This window comes from Terrapene carolina, unplaced genomic scaffold (assembly GCF_002925995.2).
Source record: "Terrapene carolina triunguis isolate 2854851 unplaced genomic scaffold, T_m_triunguis-2.0 Scaffold192, whole genome shotgun sequence".
Lineage (NCBI taxonomy): Eukaryota > Metazoa > Chordata > Testudines > Emydidae > Terrapene > Terrapene triunguis.
In genome coordinates, this window is record NW_020664543.1 from 13,741,629 (window position 1) to 13,759,536 (window position 17,908).

The 17,908-nt window shown below is 54.9% G+C and overlaps 1 protein-coding gene across 1 annotated transcript in view; it reads left to right on the plus strand.

Moving 5' to 3' along the window:
* The window catches only part of LOC112117283 (polycystin-1-like), a 60,016-nt gene that overhangs the window by 32,141 nt on the left and 9,967 nt on the right, over window positions 1-17,908 (plus strand). The window contains exons 23-40 of the mRNA XM_026654414.1: window positions 297-438; window positions 812-1,402; window positions 1,942-2,098; window positions 3,292-3,550; window positions 4,951-5,146; window positions 5,678-5,845; window positions 7,374-7,517; window positions 8,109-8,319; window positions 9,133-9,256; window positions 10,534-10,683; window positions 11,425-11,489; window positions 12,552-12,775; window positions 13,082-13,199; window positions 13,553-13,728; window positions 14,382-14,584; window positions 15,236-15,427; window positions 16,320-16,474; window positions 17,690-17,820. Of these exons, the coding sequence (XP_026510199.1) occupies window positions 297-438; window positions 812-1,402; window positions 1,942-2,098; window positions 3,292-3,550; window positions 4,951-5,146; window positions 5,678-5,845; window positions 7,374-7,517; window positions 8,109-8,319; window positions 9,133-9,256; window positions 10,534-10,683; window positions 11,425-11,489; window positions 12,552-12,775; window positions 13,082-13,199; window positions 13,553-13,728; window positions 14,382-14,584; window positions 15,236-15,427; window positions 16,320-16,474; window positions 17,690-17,820 (3,406 nt within the window). The remainder of the gene's footprint in view (window positions 1-296; window positions 439-811; window positions 1,403-1,941; window positions 2,099-3,291; window positions 3,551-4,950; window positions 5,147-5,677; window positions 5,846-7,373; window positions 7,518-8,108; window positions 8,320-9,132; window positions 9,257-10,533; window positions 10,684-11,424; window positions 11,490-12,551; window positions 12,776-13,081; window positions 13,200-13,552; window positions 13,729-14,381; window positions 14,585-15,235; window positions 15,428-16,319; window positions 16,475-17,689; window positions 17,821-17,908) is intronic.

Below are 17,908 nucleotides of genomic sequence, written 5' to 3' on the forward strand. Positions count from 1 at the left end.
GCCAAACACCCCCACCGCCGAGCCGCACTGCCGAACGCACCCCCCCCAGCGCCCCCAGCCACCGAAACAAAAACAACCCACCGCACCCCCAGCGCCGCCTGACCGAACCCCCCTCAAAAAAACAAAAAACCCTGAGCGCCCCCCGCCACCCCAAGATTGGCTGCCCCTTACCAAGTGCCGCCCCAAGCATGTGCTTGGTCGGCTGGTGCCTGGAGCTGGCCCTGGGTGGGGAAGGCTGAGGCAGGTAGGACAGATCGCTGGAGTGTGACCCGGGGGCCCCCCTTTCCCATCCTCAGGCGTTTCCAGGAGAACTCAGCCTCGAGAGCCAGGCCAGGACCCTGGCAGCAGCCCAGAGAATGATCGAAGTCATCAGCTCGGAGACAGAGGAGGGTCACGAGACGCCCACCTCCGCCGGCAACAGCATCCTGGGGATTCTGGGTAAGCAACGAGCCACCCCAGTGTGATAGGGCGGGACTGGGGTGTGGGAGGCAGCAGGGCCGTGTCCCTGGGAGCTGCAATCCATGACTCTGCCCTCTTGCCACCGACTCCCCCAGTGTCTTTGGGAGCTCTCTGACTCGGCAGCCAGTAGCAGTGCCACAGTCCGGCTCAGTGAGTTTGGTGCTGCAGAGAACACCGCAGCCTTCTGCTTCCCGGACTGTCATTCTCAGCAGCCTTGCCAGGCCTGAGGTGAAGTCTGACACTGAGGGGCTCTGTGCTTCTGGTGGGGCTGTTGCCCTAATGAAGGGAGATGTGAGGACAGGAACGGGGGAAGCAGCAGGACTCTAACCGAGGGGTGTGAAATCTTTCCCAGGGAGCACGTTATCAGCACTGGACACAGCCCCCCACCCGCCTCTGTCTGGGGGCCCTGGTCTCAGCACGGCCTTGACCGCCTTCAACCTCACCCGTGCCCTGATGAAGTCCCTGATGAGGTCCCGGGTCCTGAATGAGGAGACCTTGTTGCTGTCTGTCTCGGAGATCCACACGCAGGGCAAGAGGGCCAACTCCCCCAACCTGCTGTGCCTGGCGCCCTCTGAGCGGTGTCTCTTCTCCGTGCCCAGCGCGGTGGCCAGGCAGCTGGCGGGGAGCCAGGAGGTGGTGCAGGTGCTCATGGATTTCTCCGTCAACCCCTTCCCATTCAACTACTACGCCAACTCCTCCATCTCCACCCGCCTGGCGCTGCTGGAGTTCACCACTCCTGGAGGGGCACCCATCCCAGTCTCCAACCTGTCCGAGGAGAGGGCTATCGGGCTGAGGCTGCCGACTGGGCAGCAGGAGCAACAGAGCTCCCCTCCGACACTCATCCTCCTCCCTCCTGGGGAATCGGTCAACTTCACAGTGAGGGCCTTGGCGGGGAGCCGTGCCGAGGGGGTGCACATCCGCATTGGCGTCACCGTGCAGGAGGGTGAGTCGTTAGCAGGAGACAGACCTGCTCGTGGTTTGAGATGGGGGACAGTTCGACGCGGATTAGCACTGGGGTTCCCTCTCCCTCTTGTGTAGAGAGACCATGACCCTCAGCTACAGCGTGAGGGATAACAGGGATCCGAGGGATCGCCAGAGTCTCTCCTCGAGCTGCCCTTTAGGACTCATACAGATCCCGTTTGTAGGCCAGCCACTAGGGGGCGACGTAGCCACAAACCCTGGAACAAGCCTGATTCCATCAGCAGAGGGCAGGGGTACACCTGTTCATGTACGTGCACGCCCTCTGGTGCGTGCCGGAGTGCAAATGCAGGCTACAAGTGACTCCCAGTCAGCTCAGTTCACTGCTTTCTCCGCATCACAAACCCAGGATTCTCATCCGGGTGAAGGAAGTGACCCTTCCAGATCAGATCCCCTTCCTTGCTGCTGCGCCCTTCCGAAGCACAGATTCCCCAGGCCCAGGTAAATAAGCGCCAGACCTGGCTGAATGCTGCAAACTGGGAGTGACTGTCCATCTCCTTACAGGTTTTGACCCTAGCCAGGAGAGAGAGCCCTCGATCCATTTCTACGGGCACTACGCTCCGGTTCCCAATGAGTTCCACTACGCCTGGAAGGAAGAAATGCTCTTTGACAGCCTGCAAGGAGGCAGCAGCAGGGAGGTCACCATCTTGCTTTCATCTCCGTGAGTGTCCATTCACCCACTGTGCTGGGACTTCCTGCAGCATTGCTGCCTGGGGTTTGAGGGCTCCACCTGCCTTATGGGCGGGAGGGGGAATAATGGGTGTCAGTGAGAAACAGCTGACTCGTGCAGTGCCTCCCCACACAGCATCAGAGCCTGCCTTCTCAAGGGGATGAGCACAGGGGGTGCAGTGACCCAGTCCAGGGCAGCAAAGAAAATCCATTCCCTGTGCGAAAAGAGACTGCTTCACTGGAGATCTTTCCTCTCCGGGAAGGAGGGTATTTGGGAGCTAGGGGAGAGGGGAAGATCTGTAGTTCTTAACCACTATAGGGCAACACAGCTGTGATGTCGCTTTGCTTGGGTTGCACGGTGCACCCCTTTTCACTGGCTTTGTGGAGCTTGAGGACAGGGTCCTGTGCAAAGTCAGGTGTGGGGTTGGGGGAAAGGCAGATGCCCACAGTGTGGTACATTTGGGGTGTGGTGGTGGCCAGTCAGGGCGCCTGGCATCGCTGCAGGGAGACATCAGCAGGGCTTGGAGGAGATGAGAGTGCTGCTGTTGGGCAGGGCTGGGGGAGCCTGGCAGCTGGATCTAGGGTGACCAGATGTCCCGATTTTATAGGGACAGTCCCGATTTTTGGGTCTTTTTCTTATATAGGCTCCTATTCCCCCCACCCCCCACCCCTGTCCCGATTTTTCACATTTGCTGTCTGGTCACCCTAGCTGGATCAGGGACTTTTCGTTTGGAGGTGCAGGACGGGAGTCAGCAGGTTGGATCCCTGTGTTAACGTTTGCTAGCCAGGCCAGCAGGCTGGGGAGCTCACAGGCACAGCAGGCAGGGAAAGTGTGATCATAGCATGGGGTCGGTGTGGGACCCCATGCAGCCCCACACATGGAGTATGGCTGGGGCCAGCCCTGCTTGCAGGACTTGCCTGATCGTAGCCCAGTGTCCTGGCCGAACCCGGCCCTGGAGATCTACGTTGTGCCACCTTCCTCCTGTAGTTTGCGTTAGATACCCTGCCCTTCACTTCCTGTCCTAAACTGTGTATCTGTCATGCTAAACAGTGGCTGCATCCCACCCCAGCGGGGGCTGCACTTCAGTGGTGTGTGAAGTCTGTAAGGGGGGCACTGGCATCCTTTGTGTTGAGTGGTGCTACTGAACCGTAACCTCACCCCATGCTGTCCCCTCTCCCGTCCAGCCACAGCTTCAACGGGATGCTCCGAGACTATCACGTCAACATCACCAACCACTTCTCCCAGGCGCCCGTCAGCGCCGCGGTCACGGTCTTTGCCAGCCTCTGCCAGTACTTCCACTTCCCCAGCATGCAGTGGAGTACAGAGGGCCTGAGGCCGACGGCCGCCACCAGCCGGAAGGAGATTGTGTGCCTGACAGAACATCTCACCGTCTTTGGAGCCAGTCTCTTTGTGCCACCTCACAGCATCCTCTTCCTACCCCCGGTAAGCCGGGCCTGGCCGTCTGGGCATGCAAGGAGGAGATGGTTGGTTACTGTCCCTGTCAGTGTAATGGTGACAGCTGGCGTCTTGGCCAACACCGAGGTAAAGCTGCACCGCGGCAGCTTGAGCTGACGAGCCAAGCTGGGGCTGTCACAGCTCCTATCCTCTGTGGCTACGATTGGGCGCATGAAACGCACACGGACCAGTGATTGCATTAGCAGCAGCCTGAGACCCGCTGCGTGCAGAACGCCCTTCAAAGGCAGTGGGGGCTCCCTGTGCGAAGAGCCAGCGGTAGGAGTCGGGCTGTAGAAGCAGATAGTCTGGTCTCCACACTGCACACTCGATGATCAATTGAGCCTTATTGAGCGTGCTATCCCGTAACTGTCTGCTCACTCCCAGCGCGGAAGGACCCGGCTCACCTGGGTCTAGAACTGGTGTGTGTAGGGGGGTGAAATTCTCCCCTGTGCAGAGGGGACTAGGCCAAGGGCTAGACACCACCTGAGCCCACGTATGCCCTGATTTGAAGGCTTCAGGCAGACTTAAATGGTGCATAACAGGTCTTAGGCTGTGACCCCCCACCCCCACCCCCGGTGAATTTCCACACCAAAGAGAGGGAGAGGGGAGATGATGAAGGGAAAGCAAGACCCCTTTGCTCAATGATCAGCGGCTGGATCCTAGCTAGGTCTGCCATGTTCGCACCCCAGGACTGAAGATAAAGACCGATTCTGTTGCCACCAGGCTCAGGTTCAAAGTCGGTTTGGTCAGTTGGGGAATAATGAGTCTCCTATTTGATCACGTCACCTGCAGAGACGTGCATTACCAGATCTGTCTGGATAGCCCCGCCTGCTCTGGGGTCGTGTTTGAGGGTCAGCGTTCCCCACTGCCCCATAGAATCATAGAATATCTGGGTTGGAAGGGACCTCAGGAGGTCATCTAGTCCAACCCCCTGCTCAAAGCAGGACCAATTCCCAGACAGATTTTTGCCCCAGATCCCTAAATGGCCCCCTCAAGGATTGAACTCACAACCCTGGGTTTAGCAGGCCAATGCTCAAACCACTGAGCTATCCTTCCCCTTAGGAGCTTTTGTTTCCAAGTGGTCAAAGGTAGAAACTTGGAGGAAATATTCCCTCCTGGTCCTTTGGGGTTGTTTTCCTTTTAGTGCTCCCAGCATACCAGATCTCCCTCTAACAGGGAGGGAGGATCCGCAGCTGCTCCATTCATTAATTAATCGGAAGGCGTTCAGGTGCCCAGATGCCAGGGTGATGGGCACGTTGGAATTGCTGTAATGACGAGGGGAGCACTGACACTTCCTGCCTCTTGCGTCTCCACGGGTGGATGGGTGGGTAGCGCTCGATGGAGCCCCCCTCCGCCTGCTTCTACCCTCACCTGTGTTGGGGTTTCAGAGCAAGCGCGCCAGGCAGGCTCCGCTGGTGGTGATTACCTGCTGTGTGCTCTTCGCCATCTACCTGGGGATGGTGCTGATCGCCCACAAGCTGGACGACATTGACATCACCCGGGTGGGCGTCGTCCCTCGCTGCGGCCAGCCCGGACGGTACAAGTACTGGGTAATGGTGAAGACTGGCTGGAAAAGAGGATCAGGTAGAGTGGCGGGCAAGAGCTAGCAGCCCATTCCGCTCCTGTCAAGGGCCAGGTTGCAGGGGGTTGGGAGGAGCTACGTGAACCCCTGGGGCAGGAGGCCCTGACCTAGAAAGCTTCTGGAGAGCAGGGTTTGCTCTGCGTGCTCCATCGTTCCAGCCCAGTTCCTCCCTCGCCCCAGGAGCGGTGGGCTGTCTCTGGAGCCAGGACAGGGTTCGTTCGTGGAGCTGTGTTTGGTGCCCGTAGGGAGATAGAAAGGAAAGGGGATGCCCAGGGTAGAATGAATTTGGAAACAATACATTTCCCCAATGCCTGTTCGAGTTTGCTCCTCTTTCAGGCAGCTAGACCAACGCCCCTCTCCCACCCCGTCTTCAACATCTCTTCTGTTGGCATCCGATGGTGTGCACTTAAAGGCCGAAACATCTGTTGTGTCAGCCATTGGCAGCCGAGTTGGGTTGTGGGGGGACAAGGCTGGTGAATTCTGCTGGGGACAATAGACACAACGTCAGCTATCACGTTACACGTCTCTTCTAGGTACCACTGCCCACGTAGGGATCAGCTTATATGGGCTGAACAAAAGTGGCTCTCGCCACCTGGACAAGGGCTGGGCCTTCCAGAGAAACAGCCAGGATATTTTCCAGGTGGAGACTGATGCAAACCTGGGAGAGATCTGGAAGATCCGCATCTGGCATGACAACACTGGTACGGCACATAGCGCAGGGGTTATGTTTCTATAAGTAAAATCTAGATCATTGGACGTCAAGTTGCTTCCGGTGCTTCCGCTGCATCACAGCTCCAGCACACAGGTGTGACGCACTCACTGCATTGGTGAGATGGGCTTACTGCAGGAGCACCCTGAGTGCTGGCGTAGGACTTCAGGTGCAGCGCACACCCCGGCCATGGATTTCTCCGCATAAACTCTGCGCTGCCCTTGATCAGGAGCTGGCGTGTTCTGGGGTCAATGGGACACGTAGCCTCTTTATGTGTCATTAATGTTTCATTAGCCGTGATTAACTCTGTTAATTTGCAGACTAGCCTTTATGTCCCAGGGCGCCATTTTTCCCAAGTGACTAGAGATTTGGGGTGCCCTTAAATGAGCCTGACGTTTGGAAGCGCTGAGCACCCGCCTTCAGAAACGGAGGCCCCCTTAAGGGATCTCCAATTGGGTGCCCAAAATCTCAAGTCACTGCAAAAAATCTTGGCCACCCCAACTATAAGGGGCCAGATCCTCAGCTAGTATCAATCAGTGTAGTTCTATTGACTTCAGGGGCACTGTGCTGATTTCCACCAGCTGAGGGGCCGACCCAATAAAATTTCCTTTAAACTGAAGCCAGGCAATTCAGAGGTAAAGCTGAAATCCTTAATTTGTCTCTCTGCACCTATAATTTAATAGCGCCTGGTATAAAGAGGCACCCCCGGTTCTCTGTTCTTTGCAAGCCATGTGCAGACCGGGGGAACTGTGAACAGTGATTAGCTTTAGCCTTGCGTTACCCCGATTTGGTGTCTTGGAGCCGACCCATAGCATCAGGACACGTTTCTGTGTTTAACTCCCTCACGCTTTCTCTTCCCTGGTTGTGGCCTGCACAATGTGCATCACGAGGAATCGTCCGGTACACACATTTCAGAGCCAAATGCTTCACTTTAATGACACACACAGAAGGGTGAGAGATCAAAGGCAGCGGTGGTCTTACTAATTTGTAAGCCAGCCCATCCCTCACCAGCAGTTCTACAGACACAGCTTTGGCTCAGTCCCAATAAAAGACAGTTGCAAGCTAGAACGTTAATTACAACATGTACTGTTACCGTCATTCTATATCTGCATGGTAGTAGCATCAACAACGCACTAGCTGCTGTCCCACACATATTGGATGAGATGCAGTTGCTGCTCCAAAGAACTTGCAAACTAAGTTTCCAAGCACTTCTGAGCAAGAGGAACTCAATAGCTCACATAAAGTAGGTTAGCCTCTGTACATCCATCCTGAGAACTAATCAGCTCCTTAGCTCCTGGATTCGAGCCCTTTGCAAAGCACGTATTGTAACAAGATGGCCATGGACTCCTGCCTCAGGTGAGAATGGGATGGAGGCTAGAGTTCTCCTCTCCATCTCCCTCCATCGGAGGACGACTGAGCAGAGAAGTGAGCAGCAAGGATGTAAATCCATTAGGAACTGTCCTGGGAAGGCAGTCATTAGAAACGCAGGTGCGTCATTCTCTCCTCCTCTGTGTCCCCAGGGCTGGACCCTTCCTGGTACCTGCAGCATGTCGTTGTCTGGGACAGACAGACAGACCATATGTATTTCTTCCTGGTGGACGACTGGCTGTCAGTGGAAAATGAGCACAACGAAGGACTGATTGAAAAGGAAGTCTTGGCTGCATGTGAGTGTTGCCCCCTGGAGACAATCCAAAGCTTCCTTTAGCATTATTACTGCAGGAGCACCAGGAAGCCCTGACCCAGGTCAGGAGCCACTGTGGTTGATGCTGTGGAAATACATAGTATGTGACAGTCCCTGTCTGACAATGTAAATAGACGAGGGAGACCCAGGGTGGGAGGGGAAATGACTTGTCCAGGGTTGCACAGCAGGTCAGCAGGGAATCTCCTGACTCCCAGTCCAAAGCCCTGTCCACCAGGCCACACGCTGAATGTGATCTTGGTGGACAATGGAGATGGGTGTGAGGACACTAGGAAGGGTGGCAGGGGGCAAGGAGTGACGGTATCTTTGATAGCGCGAGTGCCGCTGGTGCCCAGACTAACTGGGAGGAGTTCTCTAAGTGATGGTGGCGATGGAGACCCCGGAGAAGACAATGGGGAAAGAACTCATGGTGGTGATCAAGCGAGAAGGAAGGTGTTGGTGATGGCAGAGGTGACAGCTAAAGGGAAATGCCCAGAGGAGGGGAAGGAGATTGGGGATAGAATCCCCGAGGAGGAAGAGAAGGGAATGCTGATCATTTGCATTATGCCGCTTCCAGGCCCACAGGAGCTGAGATGCTTCTCTCGAGTTTTCCCTGCCCAGCTGCGTCTTGGCTTTTCTGATTGGCATGTGTGGCTCTCCGTCTGGGGCCGCTCTCCCCACAGCCGCTTCACCCGGGTGCAGAGGGTTACCTGCTGCGTGCTTGCTGTGTACCTCTTCCTGGCCATATGTGTGCTCTGGTATGGAGCCATCGGAGTTGAGGGCTACAGGTGGGTCCCCCTACATCTCTGTCTCTTACAGGAGGGTTTCATGCAAGTAGACAGAGAAAGAGATAGAGGGAGGGATGTAAAGTAGTGAGTGAGGGAAGGAAAAGCCACTGGGGCTGGGATTTTCAAATGATTTCAAGGGAGTTAGGCACCCAAATACCACTGGATCGCAATGAGATTTGGATGTCTTAACTCCCTTAAGCTCCTTTGAAAATCCCAGCTTGAATGGTGATATGGGTGCTGAGGAAGTATCTGATGCTTTAGACTCATGGAACTGTAGGGCTGGAAGGGACCTCGAGAGGTCATCTAATCCAGCCCCCTGTGCTGAGGCAGGACCAAGTAAACCCAGACCATCCCTGACAGGTGTTTGTCCAACCTGTTCTTAACCTCCAGTGATGGGGATTCCACAACCTCCCTTGGAAGCTTATTCCAGAACGTAACTACTCAGAATTAGAAAGCTTTTTCTAACATCTAACCTGAACCTCCCTTGCTGCAGATTAAGCCCATTACTTCTTGTTCTATCTCCATGGACATGGAGAACAATTGATCACTGTTCTCTTTAGAACAGCCCTTCACATATTTGAAGGTTATCAGGTCCCCTCAGTCTTCTTTTCTCACGACTAAGCATGCCCAGGTGTTTTTAACCTTTCCCCATAGATCCGCAGTCTTTGTGTGATGGCTCTGCTCCCAGAGAGGCCTGTGCAAAATGTAGGCCCCTACCCAGTATGACTGTCCCAGTGTCCTGGAACCACTCCCTATTAACACAGGACTTTTCAAGTCACCACATTGTCCTCTGGCTTTGTTTCTCTCCCGTAGTGTTCCCTTGGGAAGCCAGGTTTCAGTAACAGCAGAGAGCATTGCTGTGGGGATGGTCGTGGCTGTGGTGGTCTTCCCGATACAGCTTCTCTTCACTTTCATCTTCAGGAAAACTCGCAGTAAGGTACTACAGTAGTTACCCTCCACACACAACATCTAGTCAACCTCCTTCCCCCAGCTACATCACCCACTGAACCTGCTGCGACAACCCCACCAAGGTCCATCCGTCCCCACCCTAAGGGGCGGGAAGTTTGGCATGATCAGAATGAAGGACCTTGCATTGTCACTGCCTCTGCAGTGCCCGTTTTGTGCATAAATATTGACAATACACACCAGTATCCAGGGTTGTCAGTCAGATCCCTTTTCACCAGCACAAAATCCATGTAATCGTTTCAAGGATGCTCTCTGAAATGTTGCCATCTTATTTTACAGACACGGTGGGAAGACAAGGCTAAAATATACAGCCAAAGTTAGTGGAAAATTAGAGTTGGTCAAAAAATCGGGTGTGATTTGTGCAAAAATTTGTCTGTTTTTCATAGAAATTCAAAATTTGATTAAAAAAAAACCTTCATCAAAATTAAGAATTTCAAAAATGTTGACCAGGTTTACATACAAGCACTTAGGGCTGTTTTTAGAACAGGGTTATAATATTATCATTAATAATTATTATTTGTACTGTACCTAGGAGCCTGTCTTGGACCAGGACTCGATTGTGCTAGACCCTGTCCAAACACAGAACAAAAAGACAGCCCCTGCCTCAAAGAACTTACAATCTGAGTATAATAATAGGAGAACTGGAAATTCTGCAGAAGAAATTCTGCCGTGAGCACACACAGCTGCCAAGCTCTTCCACACGATCTGACTTCCAGAGGCTCAGTTAGGGAGTAATGACAGTACCTAGCTCTTATACAGCACTTGTCATCACTAGCTCTCAAAGCACTTTACAAAGCAGGCCAGTATCATTCTCCAGATGTTACGGATGGGGAAACTGAGGCACAGGGCGAGGCAGGGACTTGCCCAAGGTCACCTAGCAGGTCAGTGGCAGAGTCAGAAATAGAACCAGGTCTCCCGTGTCCCAGTTCAGTGCACAGTCCACTAGACAGCTGTCTGTCTCTTAGGGGAATTCTCTTGATGCCAAACTGAAATTGCAGTAGTAACGCTTAGGGTCCAGCTGTCAGACTCCTGCCTCTATTTGTGCACGTGCTGCTTTGTATGTGCTGACTGACACCTGGGCACACACTAGCATCTGCATATGCAGGTGACAGATTCTAACACATGTCAGCACCTTCCGGGAAGGGCAATGCGCCAGCGCAAAGGGACCTGGTTGGAACCTGGTTCTAGACACGCCCTCGGTCACAGCCTCCAGGCAGGGAGCACTCCTCTTTCCTCTCTTTCTGACAGGTGGTTGTGGAAGACCCCGACCCACCTGTGCAGGACTCTCAGACTGTGGAGATGGAGGTGTGCCTGGAGCACGCTGACCTAGGCAGCTCCTCCTTCCTGTCTATCCCAGGGGGGATGGAGTCCATCATGGACGGGAGCTCTGTCAGTGGTGTAAGTTAAAGGCCATTCTATGGGCATCTTTTGGGGACCTGTGAAGAAAAGGCCGTGGGAGGTGAGGGGCTACGTGTCTGTCTCTGTCTTGCTGCCCTCCCAGGTATTTCTAGACACACGCCACTGCCCCTGGGCTTTGGAAAAGACAACTTCTTCTTTGAAAACTGAGCTCCCAGCAAAGGGTGATTGAGCCAGGAGTCAGGACTCCCTGGTTGGCAGATGGGGCAGGTTTGCTCGCTCTCTGGAGGCCAGCACCATTCATCCTACCTGCTGAGTAGAGCAGAGACTCCTTAACTCCCCTTGCAGAGCCCTCATCCCTGACCCCTCTGCTTTCAGAGGCCACCCTCGCTGGTCTAGTGGGGGCAGACCCAGTGTCTCCAGCTCCCAGAGGCAGGCAGGTCCCTCATAGAGGGGAGAGCCCCTCCCACTTCATCCTGAAGGCTTTTCTTAATCCTTTCATTGCTGGACTAGAGTAAAACGGGGTGCAATCTCAGCAGCACCCTCTCTTTCTCTGTTATTGGGAGCTTCTCTTTGGTTGGATGCAAGGAAGGGTGTGTTCTCTAAAGGGCAATGGTCATTTATATAAAGGGCTTCATAGGGGGCTGGAAGCCAAAGGGAAACAGCCATCTTGCTCTAAGGCAGAACGGGTGCCAGGGGACACCCTCCAGGAGTCCTGATGACCATGTGGCTTCTGTCGCCCCTCATAGTTCACCTGCACCCCCCTCATCCCTTTCTTTTCAGGAGTCGCCTGGGAGTAGAAGGCCAGGGTCCACCCAGGAGAATCTCACCAAAGTGGGCAACGCAAGGTACACCAAAGGGGGCTGGACAAGGGGATGTGGTTCCCTTAATTGAAAGAGATTCGTGTTCACTCTGAATCAGTTCTTTAGGGGGGAAATGGCTGCAGAGAGGCAGATGCAGGCAGGGGGCTGATGGGGTGACCCTCTCCTTTCTTCCAAGATGGGAATGAGAGAACAGCCCTAGTAACGCACCCATGCTGGCAAGAGAGAATCAGGTCTCAGCTGCTGGAGAAAATTAACCCATTGTATTCTGAACCGAAGATTGTTGAAAAACCTGCATTCAGGCATTTGTAACTTAGCGCCCCACCAGCTCTGACTACATCCCTTTCACGGGAGGACTCCCCAAGTCAGCTTTACAGCGAGGGAGAGCTCAGCCTCTGTGCTTTAACGAATCTGCAGTTGGGCTGGCATCCGGCAGATACAGTAACCCTGGCTGTGCAGGACCAGAGTGGCACTGGATTGGCTGGTGCAGCTTAGCAATCAGGCTCTTGACGAATGTGTGGGAGATGTAGGTTTGAGTCTCCGTTCCAGTGCCTGGCGCCCCACGCTGGGGGAGCTGAGATAGTGACCTAGCAGAGCAGTCAGCCCCTTGCATGGTAAGTGTCTTGGCCTGATAGCAGTAATCCAGCCAGCCAGGGTGGTAGAGGGCTTGGCCAGAAGGATGGGGCTGCAATGCAGAACATCAAGGAGGGTCGCGGTGGGGTGACTACAAGGCAGATAAGATGCGGAGACTCCTCAGAGCTTTGACAAGTCCTTGGAGATCTCTCTGTGGGCGGAGAGGGTCTATAAACCCTCTCCAGCTGATGTCTGGATTGAGGAATTTGCACAGGCCCATAAGAAACAGGTGACAAATGCAAGCCCCATGCAGCAGAGGGGACACAGGGCCTATGTTTCTAGGCTGGTCTGATGGTTAGACTGCAGATGGCAAATTCATTACCGACGACCAGCCAGGCAGGAGGGCGGTTCCTGTCCAAACACAGAACTGTCGTGCTCTGAACGTCCTAGCCAGGAAGGGACCTCCTTTGCACTAGGACCAGAGCTCAGGAGCGTGTCACCCCTTTGGTTCTGCAGGGTCGCAAAACGCTGGCCCTCCTGCGACAGCATCTTCGACGTCCCAGATCTTCTGAACTCGGACCCCCTGGTGAGCCAAAGTCGGATCCTCAAGAGGAAGAAGGCCCTGCTGAAGCTGGGAATTGAGTCCGCATCCAGCTCTGATGATGACCCCCTGTCCTTCTCCTTAGGGGACTCTGAGGACAGCAGGAGAGACAGCCGTGGCCACCGCCTCACCCGCTCTGGTACCCCAAACAACTCTCCGCTCTTCTTTCCATCCTTCCCCTCATTCACTCCCTCCTCCCAGCCCCCCTCTTCCATCGTCATTCTCCAGTCCAGGATTCACAGTGTGGTGGTCCGGCTTTAGTGTCATAAATGCATCTGCTGCTACAATAGACAGAATGGCCCTGGCTCCTACTGACGCCACGGGAAGTTTTGCCATTGAGCTCAGTGAGGCTAGAACTGAGCCCAAGGTGCTCCTGCCTTTCCTCTCCTGCGCCGGCCGCAGAGCTGTCTCACTGAGCGCCATCCTCTCCCTCTCCGCTCAACAGAGGAAGATTTGCTCAACTCCATCGTAGCCGAGACTCAGCGGAGCAGCTCCTCGGACTGCGTCACGTCCGACAGCGGCAGGTTCTCACCCCGAGCCGAGGCGGATCTGGTCTCCGATGTGTAGGTACCCAGGCCAGGCCCTGCTCAGAGCACCCCAAAAAACTAAGGGGGGGGAGCCCAGGCCAGAGAGATTCATAGAGGGTAATGCCAGCAGGGACCATTACGATCATCTAGTCTGACCTTCTCAGAGACCGTTTCTCTTGCAGCTGCACTGCTGGGAACGACCCTGACCCCGAGGGGTGGTGCTTTTTGTGGCCAATTAGAGCCCCGAATTCTTGTTCTGTTTTCTTTTAGTTTTGGGTCTTTTAATGTCCCGCCCATCTCCAAGGGCTCTGGCACAGCTCAAGGGGCCTCTCCCCAGTCCCAGGCTCAGTGGTTGATGATCATGAACCACCATCTCTCTCCCATTACAGTATGGAAAGTCCCTGCAGCGCCTGGTCCGATGGCATCCCAGAGCAGGGGAGGAGCGGCTGGGGCTTCCTGCGCAAGTCCTTCTCCTACATCTCCGCCCTGACGAGCCCTGGCAGCGCGCTGCTCCCTGATCCGGAGCCTCTGTCGGCCCCGGTGTCATCCTTCTCCACCCGGATCGGTGTGTGAGGCACCTGGGAAAGGGGCGCCACCCGAACTGAACTGGACCATTGGGGTGGGGTGGGCGGGGGGGAAGGAAGAGACTTCCTGCCTATGAGAATGGTTTTGCATCGGGCGGCGGGGGGGCCGTGAGGCTGGGTCACTGCAGGGATCTAACATCTGTTGGCGACTCGCGGGTCGTGGTTTGAATGCCTCTTTCTCCCGTTCTTCTCTGACTGCCACAGGCAGGGGTTGCACCTAGCTCCCCCACGGCACCAGCTGGGGAGTGATGGTGCATCCTTGTTTCCTGCCCCACAGCACCAGCTGGGGAGGGAAGCCAAGTCTCTCAGCTGTGGCCCACACGCCTGCCGCTGAGCCGCCCCATGCTTGGCAAGAGGAATAACTCCAAACGCAGGTTGAAACGGCGGCATCTCCAGAGAGAGGCAGCAGCCAGGGAGGAGAGGGGAGCCTGGATCCCAGCGCAGAGGAAGGGAAGCTAACTGAAAGCAGCTGGATTGGTTTCTATAGCCCTAGAAATGCCAAACCCTGCCCCTGTGCAAGGGGAGGCAGTGGGGCTGCCCCAGGATTGTGGGCAGGGGAGGGGAATGTTGAGTCTGTGGGGTCTAAGTGATGATGCGGGTTTAAACAGAACAACTCTGGTTGCTTTTCCTGCAGGGGTGTCCCGCAGACCCTTGGAGTGGCTCTTCCCTGGCTGGGCGCTGCCTATGACCTATGCCTTCATCTTCCTGCTTCTAGCAGGCTGCTTCACCGTCACCATCCTCTACGGCTCCTCCCTCCAGGACCACACTGCCCTAATGTGGCTCATCTCCTGCATATTCTCCTTCATCACCTCCTTTGTGCTGCTGGAGCCACTGAAGGTAACGGCCCCTACTCCTCTCGGCACTGCAGATAACCCTTCGGCTTTGCCCATCCACAGCCCCTCCCAGCTGAGAGCCACAAAGCATTTTGCAGACATCAGTTAATTCACAGCACCCTTAAGGTGGGATGACACTGCCCCCACTGTCAGATGGGGAAACTGAGGCAGGGAGCGGGCAAATGACCTGCCCAAGATCACACGAGTGAGTGAGTGGCCAGTGGGGAGAGAACCCCGGAGACCTCAGTGCAGATCCTCCTGCACAAGGACTTAGAGGAGGGACTATTTCACACTCGCCCATTGGCTTTGTTTGAATCCCTGCTGGCTACTGACTCGCTTGTGTTACCTGGGGCAAGCTGCTGGTCCTCTCTGTGCCTTGGTTTCCCAATCTGTAAAGTGGGGGCAGTGTTATCCCAGGAGCTACTGCACATCCTGCTGGAATCAGGCCGGGGGCATTCAGTGAAGATTGGGGCCTTTGCCCTCCCCCACTGAGGGTTTATTCAGCACCCCTCCCCCTTCACTCTGGGCATCCACCATTTCCACCCATGAGGCATTGCTCTGTGGATCGGGGTAACCTGGTGCTCTCTGGGGCCCTAGAAGAGTAACAGCCCCTGGCCCTGGGGCTCACACGCTCTCCGTTGTCCTGTCGTGGCAGGTGGTGCTGGAGGCCCTGCGTGCTGCTCTCATCACCAAGCCGGTGGACAGCGAAGGAGAGGGGCTGGTGGAAGAGCCGCTGGTAAAGCCAGTGCCCGAGCGCATTGGGAAGGTGCGAGCACCCTGTGGATACGGGCTTCTCCAGGCCAAGGAGGAGGCGAGGAAAGTGCGGGCGCTGCGAGCGCTGATGAGGGTAATGTGTTCCCCTGGGACTTGCCCCACCTTGCTTGGCTGCTGCTAAGAAGCCTGTGGGGACCCCCATCGCTTAGCTCCTAGAGAGGCCTTGGGATGCCGAGGGGGGATACAGGACATTCACGGAGTGCCGCACTGTGCTCTGAGGAACTGTCCAAGGGGAATTTAACCTAAACCTCCCTTTTCTGCTGTCCTCGTTCTCCATTCGCCCCCCCCCAGCTGCAGCCCTCGCATCCCGGCTGGGCTGTGAACCCACCTAAGGGCACCAGCTGGCAACCAAACCCAGCCCTTCCTTCCGACCGCAGTGCCAATGTTACAATGCACCCCCATGCTCAGAGCTGAGCTCAGGAGAGCACCAGCTTACTGGCAAGAGAAGGAGGCCGGCGTGGATGTTTGTACACTGCCCAGGTCCAGCACCGAGCAGCCTTGGCTGTGTTTTGCCCCAGAACCCAAAGGGGCTGGGTGGAGGGTGTGTGATGTATTGAACTGAAAGGTAGAATCACAGCTGTGAGGGCTCGCTGTGGCCACTAGATGTCAGTGTGAGTTTGGATTTGCACCGTTTAGCTGCACCTGAGCATAGCTGGGTCTAGTCCAAATTCTTGGCTGTTTCTCCAAAGCTTGTGATGCTGCAGTGCTCTGGGCCTGATGACCGGGCCGTGAAAAGCTTCTCATTGTTCCAAGATTGTCCATGATGGGGTTTCTAGCATCTTCCTCTGGAGCATCGGGCTCTGGCCCCTCTTGGAGACAGGAGATGAGCTCGACTGACCCTTGGCTTGCCCTTGTATGGCAGTTCCCATCCTGCTCAGTCCCCTTTCTCAGCCCACGATCCAGCTTTCCTGGCTGCGTAGCATTCATTCCTTACCTGAATGCCTCCATTTTCTCCCCCTCCCCAGAGCTGTCTCACCCACATGCTCTTCCTCCTGGTGGTTCTGACTGTCAACTACCAGAGCTGCTTCCACCACCGCAACATCCATCTCCTGCATGCTGCTGTCAGACAGGCCGTCACCGCCCCAAATGACAGAGGACTCAACTTCTCCTCTGTGCGCAGGTGAGGACCCCAGGCAGGGGAAGGGTTGGAGCAGCGATTTGTTGTTGTAGCCTGTTAGTCAGCTGCTGATTGATGCCCTGAAGCCCGAGTATGTAGAGTTGTTATTATACTGAAGACCCCACATACTCATGCTTCAGGGCATCAATCACCAGCTGACTAATAGGCATCAGGAAGAAAATTTCCCCATGTGCCGGTTATGACATAACTGCCTTCTGCAGTGATGCTGGTCACTGGAGATGGGCTCATGGGCTAGCTAGACCACGGTTCTGATCTAAGGCAGTGTCTCTGTCCCTGGAGTGAGATCACCTGGAATCCGTGGAGTTTTGGGGTACCAGGCTGGAAACTTGGTGGTGCAATTTAAATATGAAACTTTTTTGACATGAGTTACCATGAAACTAACAGTGACCCCTAAAGCAGCATCCCCTGTATGTTTATACTGCTATTCAGTGTAATTCCTTTTACACCACCCACACATTGTTCGTTTTCTCTGTGCTGCAGGTTTTGAATGGCTGGTGCAGAACTTGTAAACTCTTTGGGGGCAAGGCCTGTTGTTTACAGTATATTTGTACAGCACCTCGCACAACAGGGCCTCCAGGCACTATGTAATATACAAATAATTACACTGTCGAAGTAGCCAGGGGGAAGCTGGAGGTTCTGACAGCTGGGAGGGGACAGTTGGGGCTGGATACGGGTCAGCTGGTGAGGGGTAGGAGGCAGTTTGGGATTGTGGGATAATCTCATTCGAGCTGGATGTTTTTGTTCTGAGTTTGCACAGCACCTAGCACCATGGGGCCCTGGTCCACGAGTAGGGCTGCTAGGTGCTGCCACAATACAAACACTAAATAATAATAATGATCAGCGGTGAAATGGTCAACAGTGTTGCTATTTAAATTGCCCCCTTTAGGTTTCAGAGTTAACCCACTGAAACAAAGGGGGCGGTTCACCCCTTTCAGAGCAAGTGTGTCAGGCTCTCTGCAGACTCAGGGAAGACGGCGCTAAGTTGGCTTGTGCTCAGTTCCTATTTTCACGGTTATCTTCACAACCATCAGGGCTACAGACATACTGACTTAAATAAGGAAAGCCGAGAGTCCACAACAGGACCCCACTCTGCAGGGCATGTTCTGCAGGGGTGGGATGTCAGGTACACAGGGCACCGGCCAGTTATACTGCACTGGGGTGAAATGCACCTGTTCCCCTGGCCTCTTTGTTTTGCAGTTATGCCGACACGTGGGAGTGGATAGACTCTGTGTTACTGAGCTACCTCTACAACAATCCCCGACTGACCCTGGTCGGGGTGCCTCGTCTCCGGCAGGAGAGCTCTGCTGGGAACGTACCTCTGGATCTGGGTGAGGGCTGGTAAAATCACCTCCACTGCTGACTGGGAGAAGGGTAGCTGGGTGGGGAGGACTGTGGGGCCCAAAATGGCACCAGCCA